This window comes from Platalea leucorodia (assembly GCF_965183815.1).
Source record: "Platalea leucorodia genome assembly, chromosome: 1".
NCBI classification, from domain to species: Eukaryota; Metazoa; Chordata; class Aves; order Pelecaniformes; family Threskiornithidae; genus Platalea; species Platalea leucorodia.
The window spans coordinates 101,136,191-101,156,397 of NC_138823.1; the positions used below are offsets into that span (position 1 = coordinate 101,136,191).

Sequence of the window (20,207 nt, forward strand, 5' to 3'; positions counted from 1 at the left end):
AGAAGCCAGCTGTTGAGGTTACTCTTCTGTGCTGGGTAGTGATGGCAGAGTGAGAAACAAACTATGAGCCATGACCAAAGGCAGACTTGTAATTACTTGAATATAATGATAATTGGCCTTAATGCTGTAACAAATGCTCTGAGTTTGCACATCCACACTCTGCAGTTTGGATCAATTTTCTTGTTTACAAAATCAGCTTGCTTTTATTAGCACCAAAATTACCCAGTAACAGAATGGTGAATGATCTAGTGAGGTTCACTGCAAAAGAAAGGAAAAAAATACTGTACGTGATTAAACAGTGGATTCAGATGAGTTCCTACATAGGAACTACATAGTTCCTACATAGTTCCTACGTAGTTCCTACATAGGGCTGGAGTTTGGAGGGGAAGGGGGTAGCGTAAAAATAGGAAGTGTTGGTTCACTTTATTAGTACTGTTTGGGAGGTGTCGTGTTTTCTCCTCTTACCCAGTATAACTTTAGACTCCTAAACTCAGGATGCAAAGGGCTAGAATAAACAGCCTAACAACAGCTGGCATCAAACCTCTATCACACACAGTGTGTACAAACTTGATTTACCCTACTTGTAAATTCTTAGCACTCATAGCAGCTTTCAGTACTTGAAGATCCATTTTGTCTGCCTGAAACTGGGACATGAACTTTCTCCTAAAATACAGGTGTCCATGTCCGTTCCCCCCATATTAAGACTACATCCTTGGCTCTCTCAGCATGAATTATTCCCATTGCTTGTTGTTCAACACCCTGATCGGAGAGCAGATGAGACAGTTATTCCTGTTGTTGCTGATTTACTATTACAGCTGCATCCTCTTCATGTGATTTAATTTGAAGTTTCAGCCCACCAGGGGGCTAATGGTCCCCACCTATGCAGCTTTAAAAGCTCACTGTTGTTTTCCACAGGAATGTTATTTCCATTCCTAGCCAGTGATTTATTTTTTTTCCTCAGTGTTCATCTGGTAACTGTGAGGCAGTATTCCATTAGCCATTTTCATGAGAGAGAAAAAAAAAAACCAAACAAAACAACCCAAACCCATGCAACTGTTTAGATTGAAAGCTTAAAAATGAAAATTACTCTGTTTCAGTAGAAACTCAGCAAGTAAATGACTCTGTTCTGCAGTGTTCTAATGGCTATTGGAGACCAATATAAAAAAAAAAACCAACAGGACATTAGCCATCATTTAGATCCTTTATGTTTCTCTTATTTTAAAAATGTAACATATGTAATTCACTTCTTTTTTCCATATCTCAGGAAAATGTAGGGCAGGCGGCAAACTCTAGAGTATGTCTCATAGTGTGGTACTGCCTGTGGTGAGATGAATTCTGAAAACATTAGCAACTGCAGTGGAATCGAAGGTGTGACTGTATACCGCTAGCAAATGCTGCATACCTGATCAGGCGCGGGGGAGCTCGGTTTGAGTGTGACTGCAAGCTGGGTAACCAAAGAGCAGTACTTCAGGAATACTTTCAACCAGGCTTCTTACAAGAACAGAATTATACATCTCTCTCATTGAGTTATTCTTGAAGCAAAACTTAAGAAGCGATGAGTTTCTTGGTGTACCTTTAATTTTTAAGTATTCTTAGTTCTAAGTAATAAATGACCTTGAAAATCTTTCTGAACAAACAGAACTAACTTTGATGCTCAGCATAGCCTGCTGTCTGCCTTTATTGTTATAGTGTGAGTTTGAGTGGCAGACTTGAGTTTACATTTTTCTAAAATTTCTGATTTTCTATTTTTATTACTTTTTATATGATTAAAGTCTGTGTACGTGTTTGTTTTCCTCACCTTAAGTACATATGTGTAATATAAACATTTGCATTTTGTGATACAGTCTCTGCTGGTCCAAAGAGTGCTTTGCTGAATTACACACCTTCTAGTGTCCAGATGTTTTCTTTACTGGTTCATCATGAGTATTAGAAATTTAGCTCTTCACTGAGTTAATGGTATCTTATCTCACTGGGAATCACAGGGGTCTTCCTCCTAGCCACCCTGTTTTCAATGGCTTATTTCTTGCTTTGGGATGGTGGGGAGGGGGAGATGGATTGCACTGCAAAAAGGGTGGAAGCTGGGCAGACTGATGGAAGTGGCTGCGTGAAACCTCGTTGCTTTCAACTATTATTAAAGGGTGGTGCAATCTTTCCCCTCTTTGAGCAGAAGGATATTATTACCAAATATCAGTGTTCAAGGTCACTACTCTTTACAATACAAATCAAATATACTACTTCCTAAGGCCCCAATTGGTGGAAAATAAAGTATTAGCTGCCAGGAAACAGGTTTTCCAGCACTATCACTTAGTCGTTGCAGTGGTCACTAACCTTTTCAATACAACCTTAATACTGCATTGCTAATTGTATCATTTAAAGAATACAAGTTTTTAATAGTTATTCCACTGCACTTTAGAGCTATTTTTGCTTATTGGAAGCTTACCAGTTAATAAGTTGACTAGTAGTAACAACCATTAATGCAAACTCTTTGCTTGGTTAAAGTTGCTTGCGGTGTTTAATGAATTAGGCTAAAAAAATAGAGCAGAGTACTAGACTTGACTGACTTGCTGTAGAGGCAGTACAGAATTAGTCATTGGCTGTGAATGTTAATCACTCCACAGCAATGATAATTTACAGCATTGTTGTAGCACTCTTGTGCTCATAAAATGAACTTAATAACCCACTGCTACCCATGGGATAAGCCTTCCTCCTCCTTCCCTCCCCCTTGCAATTGAATACCCAGTCTGGCTGCATAATAGCCTTGTGAAATACTGCATTAAAAAGAGTGAGCAGCTGTATGATAAAATAAACAGCTCTAAAACAGATTTGTTAATTATCTCTTTCTTTTATTCACAGAGGGTGTTTGTGAGATATGGCTGACCAGTGAAGACACAGGGGCTTATGGCAGAGACATTGGCACAGACCTCCCTACGCTTCTGTGGAAGCTGGTTGAAGCTATTCCTGAGGGAGCTATGCTGAGGCTTGGCATGACAAACCCTCCCTATATTTTAGAGCATCTGGAGGTAAGGAAGAAAAGAGAATCATTTATATGTCGGCATAGACATTCATTGAGTGAGTCAGCATGGAACCTTGTGTATAGTGTGTTTCATTTTAAGCGGTAGCTTAAAAAAATTATAGACTTCAAGTAAATTTATAGAATTAGACTAATAGTGTTCAGCTATTTGCCTGCCGCAGCAAGTTATTTAGATAATAAGATATTAAAATCAGTTTGGTAAGATAATATTGCTGAGGTCTCTGACCTGTGGAGCTTTATTATAGCAATGTTGCATTTGTGTATATGTCTAGTGTTTTCAAGAACTAAAGGAAATGTTCATTAGCAGGCAGTGGACTATGGGATTAAATTTGTCTTCCTGCTACACCTCAGACGAATATTTCCAGAAACACTGTATGCTGGTCTCACTCAATGATGTATTCATTATCCTATCTCAAATGCTATTCTGAGAGTGTGTAGAGCTTCCATGATAAGAAATGGAAATTCTAAGTGTATATCTGTGTTAAAAAAATTGTGACAAAGTAGTTCAAGGAGATTAGAAGCAACAAAGTGTGCAACAAAGTGAATTTGAAAGACTATCGTATGTATGCAGAGCAGGAAGTGAGAGTTTTGTCTCAAAGATTGATTGGCTTGGTTGGATGCTGTCACCAAGTGAACTTATTGAAATTCGTAGGAACTGTTTATAGAAAGAACCTAACTTTAAAGAGGAGGAAAAAGCAGGGAAGGATATAGCTTAAGGTAAATTTTGTAACCATATGCATGAGCAATATAGAGTTAAACAGCTGGTGTCCACACTGATTTCCCAAAGATATTATAGAATTAATAGTTGCACTTACGTTTTCTTAAGATGTCAAGGACAGTATTTTCTCACTAGAGTGCCATAACTGCACCTTTTCCTATTGAAGCGCATGGGCTAGAGGAATCTCACCTTGATAGGAATAAGCAGTTTTTCACTTCACCAGCTAAAGAATACAAGCTGCAGAAAACGGCAAGGAATTTCCCAGGCTGTTATTTTATACTTTGGTTTAACATATGCTTCACTAAGATAAAGTCTTAACAACACACTGAAAAGGAATCTTTAGGAAGTGGTTTGGTTGTGCTTCTTGGAGCTTTGCATTCTGTCTCAAACTTTCATATCTGTCACAAGTTTTTCCTCTTTTTTTTATTTTAACATTTTTCAGCATCTTGCAAAAAAGCAAATCAAGCTTTTAGAAATTTTCACAGTTAGTGTCTTTGCTTTTGTTTTTAACTCACATTATTAAAAGTATTTTGGCATAGACTGCTGCTTTTGTCACTGCTGCTCATCTTATGAGTACTTTCAGAAGTAAGAAACTGCTCTGCCCAGCTAAGGGGCACTGTAGTAGTCTTAACTTGATATAATCTGAGCAAGGTGGAAAGTATATTGCTTTCCTTCAATCAGTAGCCGTCTTAGTGAGTGTGATCATGTCACAAATCTGTGAATGGTTTTGATTTATGATCTCTAATCTTCCTGTTTCTAGATTTTCTAGAAAGTGCTGTAGGTATGACTCCCTTTGCCCTGGCTCATATTCAGGAAAAGTACTCTAATCTCTTTAAAAATTTATCTTTAAGTGCGATGGCAGAGGGAGAGGAATTCATGAAAGCCTATTGAAAATGTGTATCTCGAAGGCTGCTGTACAGAACATGCGTTATGTGTACACCAGCCTTTTTGTACAATAGCAACATCTGCTGTTGCTTCTCCTCTTCAATGTTTCATACAATTTCCAGTTTATATGATTTTTTTTAAGGATTATTTAATCACATTTCTGTTTCATGTATGACCAAGAATTTCTGAGCTTGAATTTGCTGAAATAATTTTGAAGATTTGTCAAACTAAATGTGTAAATTTTTTTTTACCTTCTGCATTTTTGTCTAGTCCTCTCTTCCAAGCTTACCAGACTTGTATCTGAAAGATCACTAGGGAATATTGGCAGTCTCCTGTATACATTTTCACCAGACAAAATAAACTTTTTATGGGGAATGTGCTTTTAACTTTCCGGTTGAGGAAAGGGTAAAGCTATGATTTGTTGAAAAAAAAACAAAGTAAATGAAATGAGAAATTGATTAACCTTCATGTCAGTTGATTAGGATAAAATCCAGATGTAGTTCTGTTGTCTCCTAAGAAAGGTATGAAGCTGTGTTATTGGTTGCAAACATCTTTCATTAATTGTTTTAAAAGGTGCTGCATTTTATTAATTTATTTTGTTAGAAGTCATGTTGCTAACTAGGATGATGTTTGGCTTTCTGTGAAAAAATTTTACATGGGAAAATGTACTAATCGTGTGTCACTTTTTATATCTAATGAAAATAAAAAAGTTGTTCCAATCATGTATCTTTTTGTTAAAATCGGCAATTTCAGCAATTGCATACAACTGTACATATGGAACTGCTAGACAAGGGTTTATTTCACTATAGTAATGAACACGTCTGATAAGTGGCATAGACCAACAGCAGTCATGTAAAAGCATAAATTAATTTTAAGATCTGGACAGAGCTTCCCTAGGCAATCAGCTTAAAAGCAATGATTTTGATTCATTTACAGTTTTTGCCATATTTATTGGAATTTACCTTCAGGTAAAAGGTTTGGCCAGTTTTATGTCTGTCTTATTCTTGTAACCTCCAAAGCCAATAACAAAGTTTATATAAATACATTTGTTTTCTCTAGTAATACTCATAGAATCATAGGATCACAGAATGGTTTGGGTTGGAAGAGACCTTAAAGATCACCTGGTTCCAACCCCCCTGCCAGGGGCAGGGACACCTTCCACTAGACCAGGTTGCTCAGAGCCCCATCCAGCCTGGCCTTGAATGCTTCCAGGGAGGGGGCACCCACAGCTTCTCTGGGCAACCTGTTCCAGTGCCTCACCACCCTCAGAGTGAAGAATTTCTTCCTTATATCTAGTCTAAATCTACCCTCTTTCAGTTTAAAGCCATTACCCCCTGTCCTATCACTACATGCCCTTGTAAAAAGTCCCTCTCCAGCTTTCTTGTAGGCCCCCCTCAGGCACTGGAAGGCTGCTGTAAGGTCTCCCCAGACCCTTCTCTTCTCCAGGCTGAACAACCCCAACTCTCTCAGCCTGTCTTCACAGGAGAGGTGCTCCAGCCCTCTGGTCATCTTTGTGGCCCTCCTCTGGACTTGCTCCAACAGGCCCATGTCCTTCTTATGTTGGGGACCCCAGAGCTGGAGGCAGCACTCCAGGTGGGGTCTCACCAGAGCAGAGTAGAGGGGCAGAATCACCTCCCTCGCCCTGCTGGCCACGCTTCTTTTGATGCAGCCCAGGATACAGTTGACTTTCTGGGCTGCGAGCGCACATTGCCGGGTCATGTTGAGCTTCTCATCAACCAACACCCCCAAGTCCTTCTCCTCAGGGCTGCTCTCAATCCATTCTCTGCCCAGCCTGTATTTGTGCTTGGGATTGCCCTGACCCGTGTGCAGGACCTTGCACTTAGTCTTGTTGAACTTCATGAGGTTCTCAGACGCCCACCTTCCCTAGCCTGTCAAGGTCCCTCTGAATGGCATCCCTACCCTCCAGCATGTCGACTGCACCACACACCTTGGTGTAACTTACAACTTACTCAGTTGTAAGTTAAATGTTTTAAAAAGACCGGTTTCCAAAGACATTATGTACATTTTTTAAATACTGATTTGTAGTATTGCATGAACTCCTCTGTCATTAGAACTGGTTTTGTACTTAAATATGAGTTTTTAAAACATTTCACAAATATCTGTTTTCTTTCAAATAGCCATGTATTTTAATCTCTGATCATACAAAGTGTCAGGTCACTGGCTTGATTGTGTGCTTGGAATTTGCAGGTTTCTTTTAATATTTGCTGGAGTTTCTGTACCTTTCAATTGTCAGAATGGGAGGAGATTGAAAATAAAAAGAATGGGGATGTGCAGATCAATGCTGTGAGTTGTAAATGGCGCAGCTGCAGTAGAAGCAAAGAATTCCTCAGACCACAATGATAGTGCTAATGTCCTCAATGAATGAGGAAGAAGTTGCACCTATGGATAATATGACTGCATAAAGGACTAAAAATTTAAAAATGTATCACTTTATATACAACTGAAGCCTAAGCTGCACATACTGTTCTAGCAGCGTGTGGAGTCATCCACAGAGGGGAGGCATCTTGAGTGTTGGGTTTTGCTCTCCTTACCCCACACCTCAGTCCTTTGAAATATGCCCAGCTTATATTTGTGTTGCTCATAAGATGTAGCTAGACATGAGGTACTTGAGTTACGTATTAATTAGTGTCTTGATGGTTCTCAGGAAAATAGATTGTATCCACTCACTAAAATAACATGACTTTTTCATACTACAGGTATTTTCTCTATATAGGTGGAATAGCTTTCTCCTTCATGAAAAGATACTGTCGTGGTTTAACCCCAGCCAGCAACTAAGCACCACGCAGCCGCTCGCTCACTCCCCCCCAGTGGGATGGGGGAGAGAATCAGAAGGGTAAAAGGGAGAAAACTCGTGGGTTGAGATAAGAACAGTTTAATAATCGAAGTAAAATAAATTAGAACAGTTAAATAGGCAAAGCAAAAACCGTGCACGCAAACAAAACAGAACAAGGAATTCATTCACTACTTCCCATCGGCAGGCAGGTGTTCAGCCATCCCCAGGAAAGCAGGGCTCCATCACGCGTAATGGTTACTTGGGAGGACAAACGCCATCATGCCCAATGTCCCCCCTTCCTTCTTCTTCCCCCAGCTTATATACTGAGCATGACGTCATATGGTATGGAATAGCCCCTTGGCCAGTCTGGGTCAGCTGTCCTGGCTGTGCCCCCTCCCAGCTTCTTGTGCACCCGGCAGAGCATGGGCAGTTGAAAAGTCCTTTACCACTGTGAGCGCCACTTAGCACCTATGCAGAGACAGCTTAGCACTACTTAGCAAGAACCAAAGCATCAGTGTATCATCGACATTGTTCTCATCCTAAACCCAAAACACAGCCCCCATACCGGCTACCAAGACGAAAATTAACTCTATCCCAGCTGAAACCAGGACAGATACTTAGCCCAGTTTTTGATAAACTGCTTATAGATTGAAATTTATTTGCAAGTGCCAAAAAGTGATTACAGGTTCTTATATTTTCCTCAAAAAAATTATTTCATAAACATACTCTGAGATGTTGTCTGCTTAGAAAGTGTACAGTGGATGGGATTATGACCAGAGATCTGTTTAGGCTGTCGGCAATGTTTCCTTTGTACTGTGCCCCCAGGTCTGTGGCTGGGCTTTGGCCCTGTGAGCCTTTTGACTCATTAATATAGTGCCCACCCTCAGAGGTTCCCTGCAAATAAAAATGGAGGAACAGAAAATGCCGCTCATCTGGGGAGTGTTTCATCTGCCTCTGTATCTGGGAATTGGTCTCTTAGTATCCACTAAGAAGTGCCAGCCAACAGCTCTGCTGTTCTGCTGATGCTGGAGGCCGGCACAAGGGGAGGAGGATGAGGAGGAAGAGGAAGAGGAGGAGGAGGAAGAGAGCTTCCCTTACGTTAGGAGTGGTGGGACTGGAGCAGAGGAGGGGGCAAAGGCAAGCTGTGGGTGCTTGTAACTGGCCTTGACACTCTCATGCTGGAAGGCTTGGTTGACTGGGGGCCTGAGCCAGTGGTCATTCAAACTCAGGTTTATTATAGGTAGGGAGTCAGTTTAAGTTTTCACATGATTTAAAATACCGAGCATACCCCGTGCATTCAGATACTAGTCAAGTAAGTGCCGTTCTGTCCTTAAAGATGTTTGTCATTTCAGGGGAGGCTGCTAATCTCATGAAAATCATCATTATACTTGTGTGGTACAGTCTGACAATTTAGTACTTTTATTTTTTTATTCAGTAAATATGGTGGTAATAGTGCCTTATGTACTTACAGATGATGTAGCATGAACAGTTTTGGGATGAGAAGCAGCCATATGTTTTCAAATGATAAATTCTGCATTCAGTTGGGCCTTCTTGTTTGTAAAGAAAGAATTATTTGGAACCATGCAGTGTTTTATAGTCATGCAAAATATTAAACACTTTTTGATATGCTGCATACTGAGCTAAGTCATTAGAAAAAGAGCCTTTATCACAATTATTTCAGGTATAATCTAAAATCCTACATTTTTAATCTGCTGTTTACTTCAGCTGCAGATGATGTCTGCGCTTACATTAGTGAGTAGTATGAAGCAATAAGAGCAGATCAGGAAATCACAGAATTTGGTAGTGAAACCACTATATCTACATTATCTGCATTTTGGAGTCCCTACTTCAAACTAAATGTAATCCCTTTCACCAAACTTTCCCACTCCCCATGGTCCAAAGCTGTTTCAAAGGCAGATCGTTGGTTTGAATCCCTCTGTTCCCACCAAGGGCTTGGAGCGCATTCGCTGTGAACCTGGAGTATGGCCACTGCTCTGATTTCCTTGGAAGGGAATTTAGTTTGCCCACCCCAAAGTCACCCTGCAGACTGAACAAACCCATGGCTGGGAAGGAACCGTGGGAAATTGCACTTTACAATTTCACTGCTGCTTTCAGCCAGCACCTTAATGTGAGCACAGCCAATGCTAGTATGACTCCTGCATGAGGTTTCTTGGTATGACAGAGAGGGTTATTTGGTGTTAAAAAAACTGAAGGACCCGAGACCCCAACGTTGTTTCTCTAAATCATGGTGCTAAGACAGAAAGAAGTTGGAGTTTGCAGCTTATCTGCAGAAGACATCCTCAGTTTTTCTCTCAGAGAAAATCTGGCCAACCAATGGAGATAGTATTGCATTTTCTAAAGTGCTCTCTCACAGTCTTAGCAGTCTGTTTGAATGTATACATCATGAAGCATATAGCTTGCTTATTTGAAGTTTGGTCTCAAACGGAGATTTTGAGATATGTGCCCTTGTCCAGTGTCTGTCCTCTCTTAATATGTTGATTCCATGTAGCATTAAGGAAAACTTGGGATTTTATCTGCGTGGCAGAAAATTTCAGTAAATGGACATGAACTTGTCAGAGAAAGATGTTTTAGCTCAGATTTTTTTTTTATTTTATAAAATGTTAAAGGTGAAGGAAAAGGTTAGGATTAGGATCCATTTTATAGTCCTGGCAAAACCTGCGATGAATGCACATGTGTACAGTTACCTCGTATACTCTTACCCATATGTATTTGCACAGAGCTACTGTTCGAATTACACAGACTGCCAGATGGCAAAGACGTTATGTTGCGTAGTATCAACATGTACCAAAAGTATGTAAGGTATGCATCCTGCTTTAGAAGTAACTGCATTCTCCTGGAGAAGCTGGCTGCTCACGGCTTGGATGGGTGCACCCTGCGCTGGGTTAAAAACTGTCTGGACGGCCGAGCCCAGAGAGTGGTGGTGAATGGAGTCAAATCCAGTTGGCGGCTGGTCACGAGTGGTGTTCCCCAGGGCTCAGTGTTGGGGCCGGTCCTGTTCAACATCTTCATTGATGATCTGGATGAGGGGATTGAGTGCACCCTCAGTAAGTTTGCAGATGACACCAAGTTGGGTGGAAGTGTCGATCTGCTGGAGGGTAGGAAGGCCCTACAGAGGGACCTGGACAGGCTGGATCGATGGGCCGGGGCCAACTGCATGAGATTCAACAAGGCTCAGTGCCGGGTCCTGCACTTGGGTCACAACAACCCCATGCAACGCTACAGGCTGGGGGAGGAGTGGCTGGAGAGCTGACTGGCAGAAAAGGACCTGGGGGTGCTGGTTGACAGCCAGCTGAACATGAGCCAGCAGTGTGCTCAGGTGGCCAAGAGGGCCAACAGCATCCTGGCTTGTATCAGGAATAGTGTGGCCAGCAGGACCAGGGAGGTGAGAGTGCCCCTGTACTGGGCACTGGTGAGGCCACACCTCGAGTGCTGTGTTCAGTTTTGGGCCCCTCACTACAAGAAGGACATCGAGGTGCTGGAGCATGTCCAAAGGAGGGCAACAAAGCTGGTGAAGGGTCTAGAGCACAAGTGTTATGGGGAGTGGCTGAGGGAGCTGGGGTTGTTTAGTCTGGAGAAGAGGAGGCTGAGGGGAGACCTTATTGCTCGCTACAGCTACCTGAAAGGAGGTTGTAGTGAGGTGGGGGTCGGTCTCTTCTCCCTAGTAACGAGTGATAGGACGAGAGGAAACGGCCTCAAGCTGCGCCAGGGGAGGTTTAGCTTGGATATTAGGAAAAACTTCTTCACTGAAAGGGTAGTCAGGCATTGGACCAGGCTGCCCAGGGAAGTGGTTGAGTCCCCATCCCTGGAGGTATTTAAAGAACGGATAGATGTGGTGCTCGAGAACATGGTTTAGTGGTGGACTTGGCAGTGTTAGGTTAACAGCTGGACTCGATGATCTTAAGGGTCTTTTCCAACCTTAACAAATCTATAATTCTATGATTCTAACCTCCAGGCATTTCTTCTACAATCATATTATGGAGTTATTGGCTAGTGCCCTAGTGAGACACTGTTTTACATCCACTTGCAGTGACTGATTGAGAGGGAGGGTTGGGAAAAATCCATTAAAACAGTACGAGTAGATAAACGGTGAACGGGAGCTAGTCCGAACAGTAAAAAATGAGGCCAAATGTATAGCAGGTCGAAATGAATTAATGTTAGCGGCATAGTCTTAGAGACTAATTTTTGCCTTGAATATATTTCACTTTTCCTTAGGTTTTTAACTTTATTTTCTTGTTCGGTATCTGGGGCTACGTCCAAAGTGAAAGGGAATGCAGATCATCCAAACTGTAAAAGGGCAGGGGCTCTCATCTCAGCCCTAGCTTACCTCCCCTGCAGATTTAACGCTAACTGTACTTCCAGAGCTGTCTAGGATTTTCGTACAGCACTTTCTGTGACTGATGGGATGCTTCCAAATCTGTATAAAGGAGGCAGTTCACACCTGCCATTCCCGTAAGTGCTTAATTTCACATGACGAGATGAGTAGTTGTCTTTGTCACCTGTCAAAATGAGTCTGTCTCAAACCATACCATATGCCATCTGTGGGCTTTATCTCCGTTATTAATTCAGGACATTTGAGTGATACATCAACCCTTGAGATGGAGTCTGCATGGCGGCAGTGGCTTTAAATGCATAAGGTGTGCCAAGTGTACCACGAGTTGCAATAGTATCTCTTTGCTCTTTTGCTTTGATTTTTCATGTCAGCTTGGTGTTTATGTTCCTTAACCTCATTGAAGCTGATACCCTACAGATGGCTTCCTCAAACGTGCCCTGACACAGCACATAGATATGTATTACTGTAAAATTACTAATTCGCTTTTTTCCATATTGTTCTTTTTTCCTCTGAATGCTCCAAATGTTTTTGAGCATTGTGCATAAGCTCAAGTTTTGAATAAACTAGAGTATAAGCTGATTTGAAATGCATTTAAGGGAATAATATGCACACTTTCTTCAACGGCAAATAAAAGGGCAGCATGATTTCAGGAATAAGAAGACCTTTAGGGCATGTATTTGCTTTTTTCCTAGTAATATTTTTGTCATTTTCATAGACTGCTGCATTTGAAAGTGCCAATTAAAATCTGTTGATTTGACCAGAAAAAATGAAAACTGTGGCATACATTTATATAAATGAATAGTTAAGCTCCTGACCTCTTATTACTGTGAGTTTTGTAGTGTTTTGTAGTCGCTGGACCATGCAACTTTCCCTTGCTGTAATTACATAGTTGTCTTTATGCAAACTGTATTTGTCTTGCTAGCAGTAAAACTGAAAGAAATCTCAGATACTAAGGGGAGGAGGAGAGGGGCAGTTGCATCTGGGCTTCTAAAAAAGAAAAAAAAAGGGGGAAGGGGCAGGTGGGAGGGATGCTTACTGTTTCCTTTGGTATTATGCTAAATGCTTATTCACCTATGGAGGCTGTGCGTGTATCTTTGCTTACTCTGTATATTCCAGCTTTTTATTTTTCTAGTACTAAAATACTCTGTCTTTCCTGTTCTTCCTCTCAAAGTGTTCTTTGTCTTTGAGGTTTCCAAATACAGCACATTTACTTGAAATTACTTCTTAAGACATAGTGTCATGGGAACTTTTTCAGTGGTGAACTCACCCCAGAGTGAATGTGTATTTGGATATTATGGCGTTAGGAAAGGGATGAATCTCTGCTGTGCTTTGAGATACATTTTGTCACACCACTTTCTCTAATCCAGAGTTTTAAGATCTCCGACTCAGCGGGTCCTGTGTCCATAAATGCTTGGTGACATGTTTGCTGCCAGCTGGTGGAATATGATTTGGCTTAACAAATGTCCAAATAAGAACCCATCTTACTCTTCTTGAAGGTTTTATGTTGTATTTGTGAATCCTGGGTGTTCTTGAAAACCTTAACAATGTTATTGTATTGGGAACTTTGATGAACAATAAAGGTTTGCTTCCAGGTAATGCAGAGGGGAATATTTGTGGTGGTGGGAATGAAGCTCCTGTTCTTTGTAACACTAGTAGAAAAAATGCTTTGAGAAACACAGAGAAAGAACTGCTTTTATTTATACAAGATTCAGTTCTCCATCAAGACAGAATATTTTATGCATGCATCTAGTGCTCTGCTGTATTTACTAATCTGTGCATGAAAACTGGTGTTGCAAAAAAGGGTTAACATTAAGTAGCACATTGCTTGACCAGTTAAAGCTGTGCATGTTAACTGTACTTTAATTATGATTTCTTCATATGAATGTTTCTCTTGATTGTTAGATATCACAAGCATGAAGAGTATTTAAATGCAGACAGATCCACTCTCAATCTTGTGTTGAGTGGCAGGTTGTCTGTCAATTACTTATAATACTGTCTCATCCCAGCAGACCTTTGGAGCTGTGGCTTACTTCATTGGTGGGTTACTAGCAGAAAATGAAAATCGGCATGAATTGAGCGGTTTGTTCAAAGAACGGGTAGTACATATATGGGGAAGGAAACTGCATTTTTCCTAAATAAAGCGGGAATTTTAGCAGTTGCGATGTGCTTCAAGGCATTGGGGTGGAAGCTATTGTCAAATATATAGCTTGCATAACAAACTGTGCCATCTTCTTTTAATATTTCTGCCTTCATTGAAAAACAAATAAGATCTCACTTTCCTGGTTATTTATATTATAATAAGTAAAGTTCTACCAACTACTCTCCATGCTGTTCCAAAAGCTTCTGTTTAGTTTAGATGCGTAAACCCCTTTGTTTTCTTTGATAGATGAGCTGTCACGTTCACTGGGCTTTGCAACATCATCTACATAATCTTCAGTAAGACTGCTTGCTTCATTAGGCTTTGGCATTTGTTTAAAAAAAAATTTTTTTTGAAGTGATTATTCTTTAAAAATGAGAAAAAGGAAATATAATGTGTTCTAGAAAGTTTAATAAAACTGCACATAATATTGGCTTTGGGTTTCTGTACCATTGTGAATTGAGGAAAAGACATAGAGTCTCTTCTACCGAGTCTTTGAATTCAATTAGTTTAGTTATGTTCAATGTGCAAGAGCTGCTGAAGAATGTAAATTCTGTGATATCAATCTTGTCATTATGTTTTTGAATATTTTTATTCTGTTTTGTTATGAAACTTAGCTCAGCAAATTGGATATCTACAAAAGAAAGTAAGTGATTGCACTTGCCTAAAGGTTTAGGTTTTGATTAAAACCCTGCACTGTTTTCCTTCCACTGTAACCTGCTAAAGCAGATGCTATTTTAGGTACTGTACTTGCTTGTTTGAAATAGAGGGAAACAATAGGGAGGCTTCCTGGCACTGATCCGTCTTGGTGCAGCTGGACTCTGATGGGGTGTGCCATTCATTCTATGACTTCCTTCTGAGCAGAAACCATCAATTCTTTTCTATCGTACGGGATTCTCATTTTTGAGGTGGTGAACAAATGCATAGTATGGATGAAACTAGCAATCCATTTCATTCATCCAGGTTTCTGAAGACAAAAAGATAGTGTGACAATCCTACTTGCCTGCTGTGTGTGCTTCTCTACACTTTAATTCATTTTCAAGGTTTTATTAGCATAAAATATGATTGAGACAGGTATTTAAAGTAGCAATGTGCTGTTGCAATAAATCACCTTTTTAGGGAACTTCCCAGTATGTGTTTCTAATACATACTGCGAAGAGGAGTATTCATTTACTTCTGGAAAAAAATATTTCATTTGAGGAGTGCTTAATGATGAGAAATAAGAGAGCACCATGGGGAAAATGAAAAGGTATGTATTTTCTTGCACATCAGAATTAATCATTTCACAAGTAATTAGCATTAGCTATTTGATTGGATGGCTTTAAATCATTAAACCATCACTCTAGCCTTTAATTAAACGTACATTTTACCTTAAAGTGCATCTGTTCATTGAAACTGGACAAACAGCACTCTGAAGCTCCACAAAGTCTCTCTAGGACTGTAATGATGGTTGCAGCAGGAACAGTAACAGTTTTCATCTTTGAAAGCACTGAACCATTTACTGCATGTTTCCAACCACACAGCTTCCATCAGTTTGTGCGGGAGCTGAAGGTGCACAATACCTTGAGGAAACCAGTGCGGTACTATTAATGCTGAATGTGTCACTGAATCAGTTGTGTTTTGGTGACACGCTTGCAGAGACTTAGCTGTTGTACTTGGGCTCACGGCTCCATACAGACTTCAGCAATAAGCAGTCAGCGGCTACCCAGTGTAGATGCTGATGCTTTACATTTTACCCAATGCAAAGTCAGTCCTGCTTTAGTGTTGGAAGCAGGCTGTGATAGGGATACCAGTTTTCTTATTGTGAAGTATTTCAGCAACCCAGGTTAGGACATCTGTACTGGGAATAACTGTTTTTATCAGATAAATGCAAAAAATGGTACTCTGCAGAGGCTTTTTGTACTCTTGGGGATACCATGTATATCCAGGTTAAGAGTCATATCTTGGAGAGAAACATATGTACTTGTTAACTGAATAGGAGAGTTCATGATAGTTCTGTGTTTAAAAGTAAAAATCGGGTACCTAGTATTTGGTGCTGGGTGTTTCCTTGTTTGTACACTGACTCGTGGGAAGAGGTGCAAACCTCAGCTGAAGCTTTGAACTATGAAATACAGTATTGCATTGTAGTATTATCTGAATGTCACTTTTTTGCAAGAACTCCTGTTAGCCTGTGCTCGTTTTTAATAAAAGAAGATGTGGCAAGTTTTTGAAGGCATGTAGATGGTTTTCGTTCGGCTTGGTTTGGTTTTTAAGACATTAGGTTTAATACGTAGCTGCATGGGAGACAAAATTGCTTAGCTAGCTAGGGTTGTCTGTTTTATGAGGTTGGAAGCAATAGAGAGATCCCACACCTAGGAGGACAGCTGGGAACAGCTAGGGCCGAGCATATGGCTATCGCGGCTTGTTCTCCTATCAGCAAATCACGGCTTGCAGTCTGGTTTATATCCACTTCTAAGGGTGGCCTGAGCTAATACCAGTTTTTTGTTTGGTAATGTAGAAGGCATTTTTCCCATATGACAAAAGAGATTTTTGCCCTCCATCTGGCAACCCAAAGATTTGATTTTAAGGTTCAAATTACATTGGTCAGAATTGTGTGTGCTTCTAACTGCTCCAGTGTGGCCTCCCTTTATCCTAATGATAGGATAAAGACCTGGGCATAAGTCATGTCATATTACGTGCGATAGGGGTTGCCGCTAAGCTTGCCCATCATATGGCTTCATTACATCTCCCCCACTTCATATACAGATGAGGGGGAGGCATTGCCTTCCAACTAGTGTCCTTGGGGAGATGTGCGATTATACATCCTACACGTTCTTAGGTTTTTACAGCCCCATTACTCATGAGGGGCGGGGAGGGGGCGTGAAGGTTCCCTGTTCATTAGTTTTAACAAAACTGTTACGGGCTTTCCAGACTCGATCATACTGTGTCATCGTTGCCACGCCTGCATCACTAAATCACATCTGTTCCTGAACTGTATTACAGCAGAAGAATTTAAAAAATGGACCACAGCCACTTGGTTTTTATCCAGACCGTGCTGGCGGTGGCACCACTGGGCTTCTGAAAGACAACAGTCAGTGGACATCCCTCCTGACATATCCCAAGCTAACGTCTGCCACAAGGGGAGGAAGTTTTGAGGGAGTACCATTTTGTCATGTTTCCATATGGATGAGGGTTTCTTTGGGCTTTGCTGCTGGCAGAGGACAAAATCCTTTTGCTGGGAAGCAAGTTATTCAGATCATTGTGACTCAAACATGAGGCAGAATTCAAATACTGGATTTTTGCCTACTTTAGGGTAGGGGAAAGAATCTGAAGTCTGAACAGCTTGCTGGTACTGACATAAAGATGCACAGATATTGATGTTTATAGTCTCTGTGATTCTTCGTGGTTGTGCGTGGTGTCATTACAAACAGAAGGATTGATTTTCTGGTTAGGTGGTTAAATTTGTGTATTATAATTGCTGGGATAAAATATACTGACTAGATAAAAATCTTTCTGGCGATGTGCCTTGTGTTCTGATGTACTCCAGCTGCTAAGAACTGGAAAAATTCTTTCCTGTGTGATCAGTATCCTAAAGGATATTTCACATACATTTTTAGATTCCAAATGTAGATGACTTTTATTTTTTGTAAAGTCAGCTTGAAACAAATTGCACTACTCTTCGACCTTTTCGTCCCTACATGAAATGTCATTTTTGTGTAGTGCTTCCCTTCATTCATAGATGTATTATTAGATTCCAGGGGATAGGGGGAAAAGGCAGTCAGCTGTTTCAGTCATGATTAAAGACAGAAATTTTCTTTCACAGTCGTATAATTTGAAAAAGTTGTTCCTTTATTGTTTCCAGATGGAAATAAAATTCTATATTGCGTTTTTCCTTCTAAATGAAATATATAATTATATCTAGTAATGCAAAGCACTTTGTAAAAAAAAATTATATATTTATAAAAAACAACAGGAAACAGATGTTAAGCTTAGAATGTTGAGACACTGTAAAGTACAATTATGCATTAGCCCGTGATGTCCTTCAAGTTCTGTCTGGGATATTAACTAATAATTTTATTAAGTGATGAAATCTAGTATTCTGTATGCAATCTGTGGTGTGGGAAAATCTGTCAGCATTGACTAAGTATGACTGTGTAGTGCATGGCTGTAATTTAATCAAACCTATCTGGTAAAGTACTTCAGTGTAGTTTTAGGTGTAGGGAGAATAAAAGGTAAGACTGGAACAATCTTACCTTAAAGCTCTGGGTTAGTTAGAATGTGATATTTATATCTGAACACTTACAAGGTTTGGAAGATTGATTTATCCAGATTTCTGACGCAATCACGCAGAACTTTTGTTTACTTCATTATTCTGTTTCTTTCTGAACTCCTCACTTCGAGTTTCTGGTTACAAAAGGTAAATTTAGAACACCAGTGGTACTTAGAAGTGAATGACAAACAGTGGGCCATCAGGTATTTGTCTTGTGTTTGGTTTGTGTTAATAATTTGTGTTCTGCTAAATTCCCCAAGTTAATAGTTATGATCCTGAAGTACTTGGCGGGTAATCAGTTTATCAGTAGGGCCTTTGATTCAGATCTATGCCTGAAAATAGAGGAATATACTCAATAGAACTTCAGTGCTTAAAGCACATGCAGTATATTTTGTGTAGCTTTAGCTATAGAAAATAAGCAAAGAAAGGACTTCACAGTAGAAAGAGTTGTTTGCAACCACCTCTTCTCTAGAAGGAGCTTTGAGTGTCCAGAACATACCTGAAACCTGTGACCACAATAACTAGGCTGTTTTAGGGTTTCCAGGTACGTAACGTATGTGTTGTACCTGCATTTCCGATATGTATAACAAGCAATTTACTTTCTAAAGAACACATGTTCTTTGATATAGAGGGGACTGATGTGCATCTTTCTAAAACAGAATGATGCAGTGGAATTATCAGTAATGTTTCTGAGCTTACTTTCATGGCTCTTACTGCACCCAGGGACCTGTAGTGACAGTTGAAAAGTTCAGTTAATTACTGCCAGGCATTTTGTGTCCTATTAGTATGGAACCAAGGGAAATGACTTTAAATGACAACAGTTGCGTTCTTAATCCTGAAGGATATTGACAACAGTGATTGCAGAAGCCGTATGACTTCTTTTTTTTTTTATTTTATTTTATTTTTTTTTACATGGGGGTTAACCAGAAGAAGCAGGTCTGCCTAGAGTCTTGTTTAACTGTGGCTGCTGAATGCTGGCGGTTTAGTTCCTCTTAGGAAGTGTAGTTGAAAGGTCCCTCTCGGCCACATCCCGCTGCAGTAGATCAAACGTGGGACCAGCAGGATTCTGCACATTACCACAAGATAAGCAACTAGTCGGTTTGGGGTTGGTTGGCTGGTTTTTTTGAGATCTTCTAGATAGGAAAACACTTTTTGAATTTTGAGATTTAGTTTTCACCTTTCAAACTTTGCAGCAAAATTTTCTTTTTTTTAAGGCAAAAAAGAGAAGACGACAAATGAAATCAGCATTTTCACACAATTAGAGAATTTCCTCACTTGTGACTTTAAAAACCAAAACTTTTAGGTAAAACAAGGTAGTTTCTCATTCTTTACTATGTATGGTGTCTTTAACACAGGTAAACACAAGGTAGTTATGCTTTTTTTTTTTTAATTAGTTCCTGCTGGCCTGCAATGCGTAGCTAGTTTTTTACATAATTTAAAATTAGCTACTATCATGGAAAGAATCAATCCCTATTTTAAGGTTAAAAAGCAACCCTTAAAAAAATGTAAGTGTTGTTTAGTATGAATGCAAAAGGGAAAGAACAAAATCTTAAATTTTTAAATGTAATATTCTCTGTGTTTGTTTGGAATAGAAATCAGGTTTTTTCACTATCAAATGATTCTCAGCCTTACAAAAGCTGGAATAAAATAACACTTTTGTAGCTAGGATTTCTAATAAATACTTTATTACCTTCAAAAAGAATTCACAAAGTGATCACATATTGAAGATTCTGTTATTCAGAAAATGCCAAATTTGAGAGGAGTGAGAAAGATTTTTTTTCTGTGTTGTTGAGTTATTTTTAAGAACTTGGCAGATTCAGAAACATGTTATGAAACTTGACTTTTATTAGTTTCTTATATCATAAATCTGTTTTTGAAGATTGAATGAAGTGCTTTGAAGTAGGAGATAAGCAGAATAATAGGCTTGTGGTACATAGCTTAGGTTCCAGCCCTTTTGCCATTTCTTACATTTTAGAAACGTATATTATTACTGATAAGCAAAAAAATCACAGATGACTACTAGGATGCTTCATATAAACTGT

General features: G+C 39.9%; 1 protein-coding gene across 1 annotated transcript in view; it reads left to right on the top strand.

Moving 5' to 3' along the window:
• Positions 1–20,207, top strand: part of CDKAL1 (CDKAL1 threonylcarbamoyladenosine tRNA methylthiotransferase) — a 426,399-nt gene that overhangs the window by 260,159 nt on the left and 146,033 nt on the right. The window contains exon 10 of the mRNA XM_082328770.1: positions 2,854–3,020. Coding sequence (XP_082184896.1) covers positions 2,854–3,020 — 167 coding nt within the window. The remainder of the gene's footprint in view (positions 1–2,853; positions 3,021–20,207) is intronic.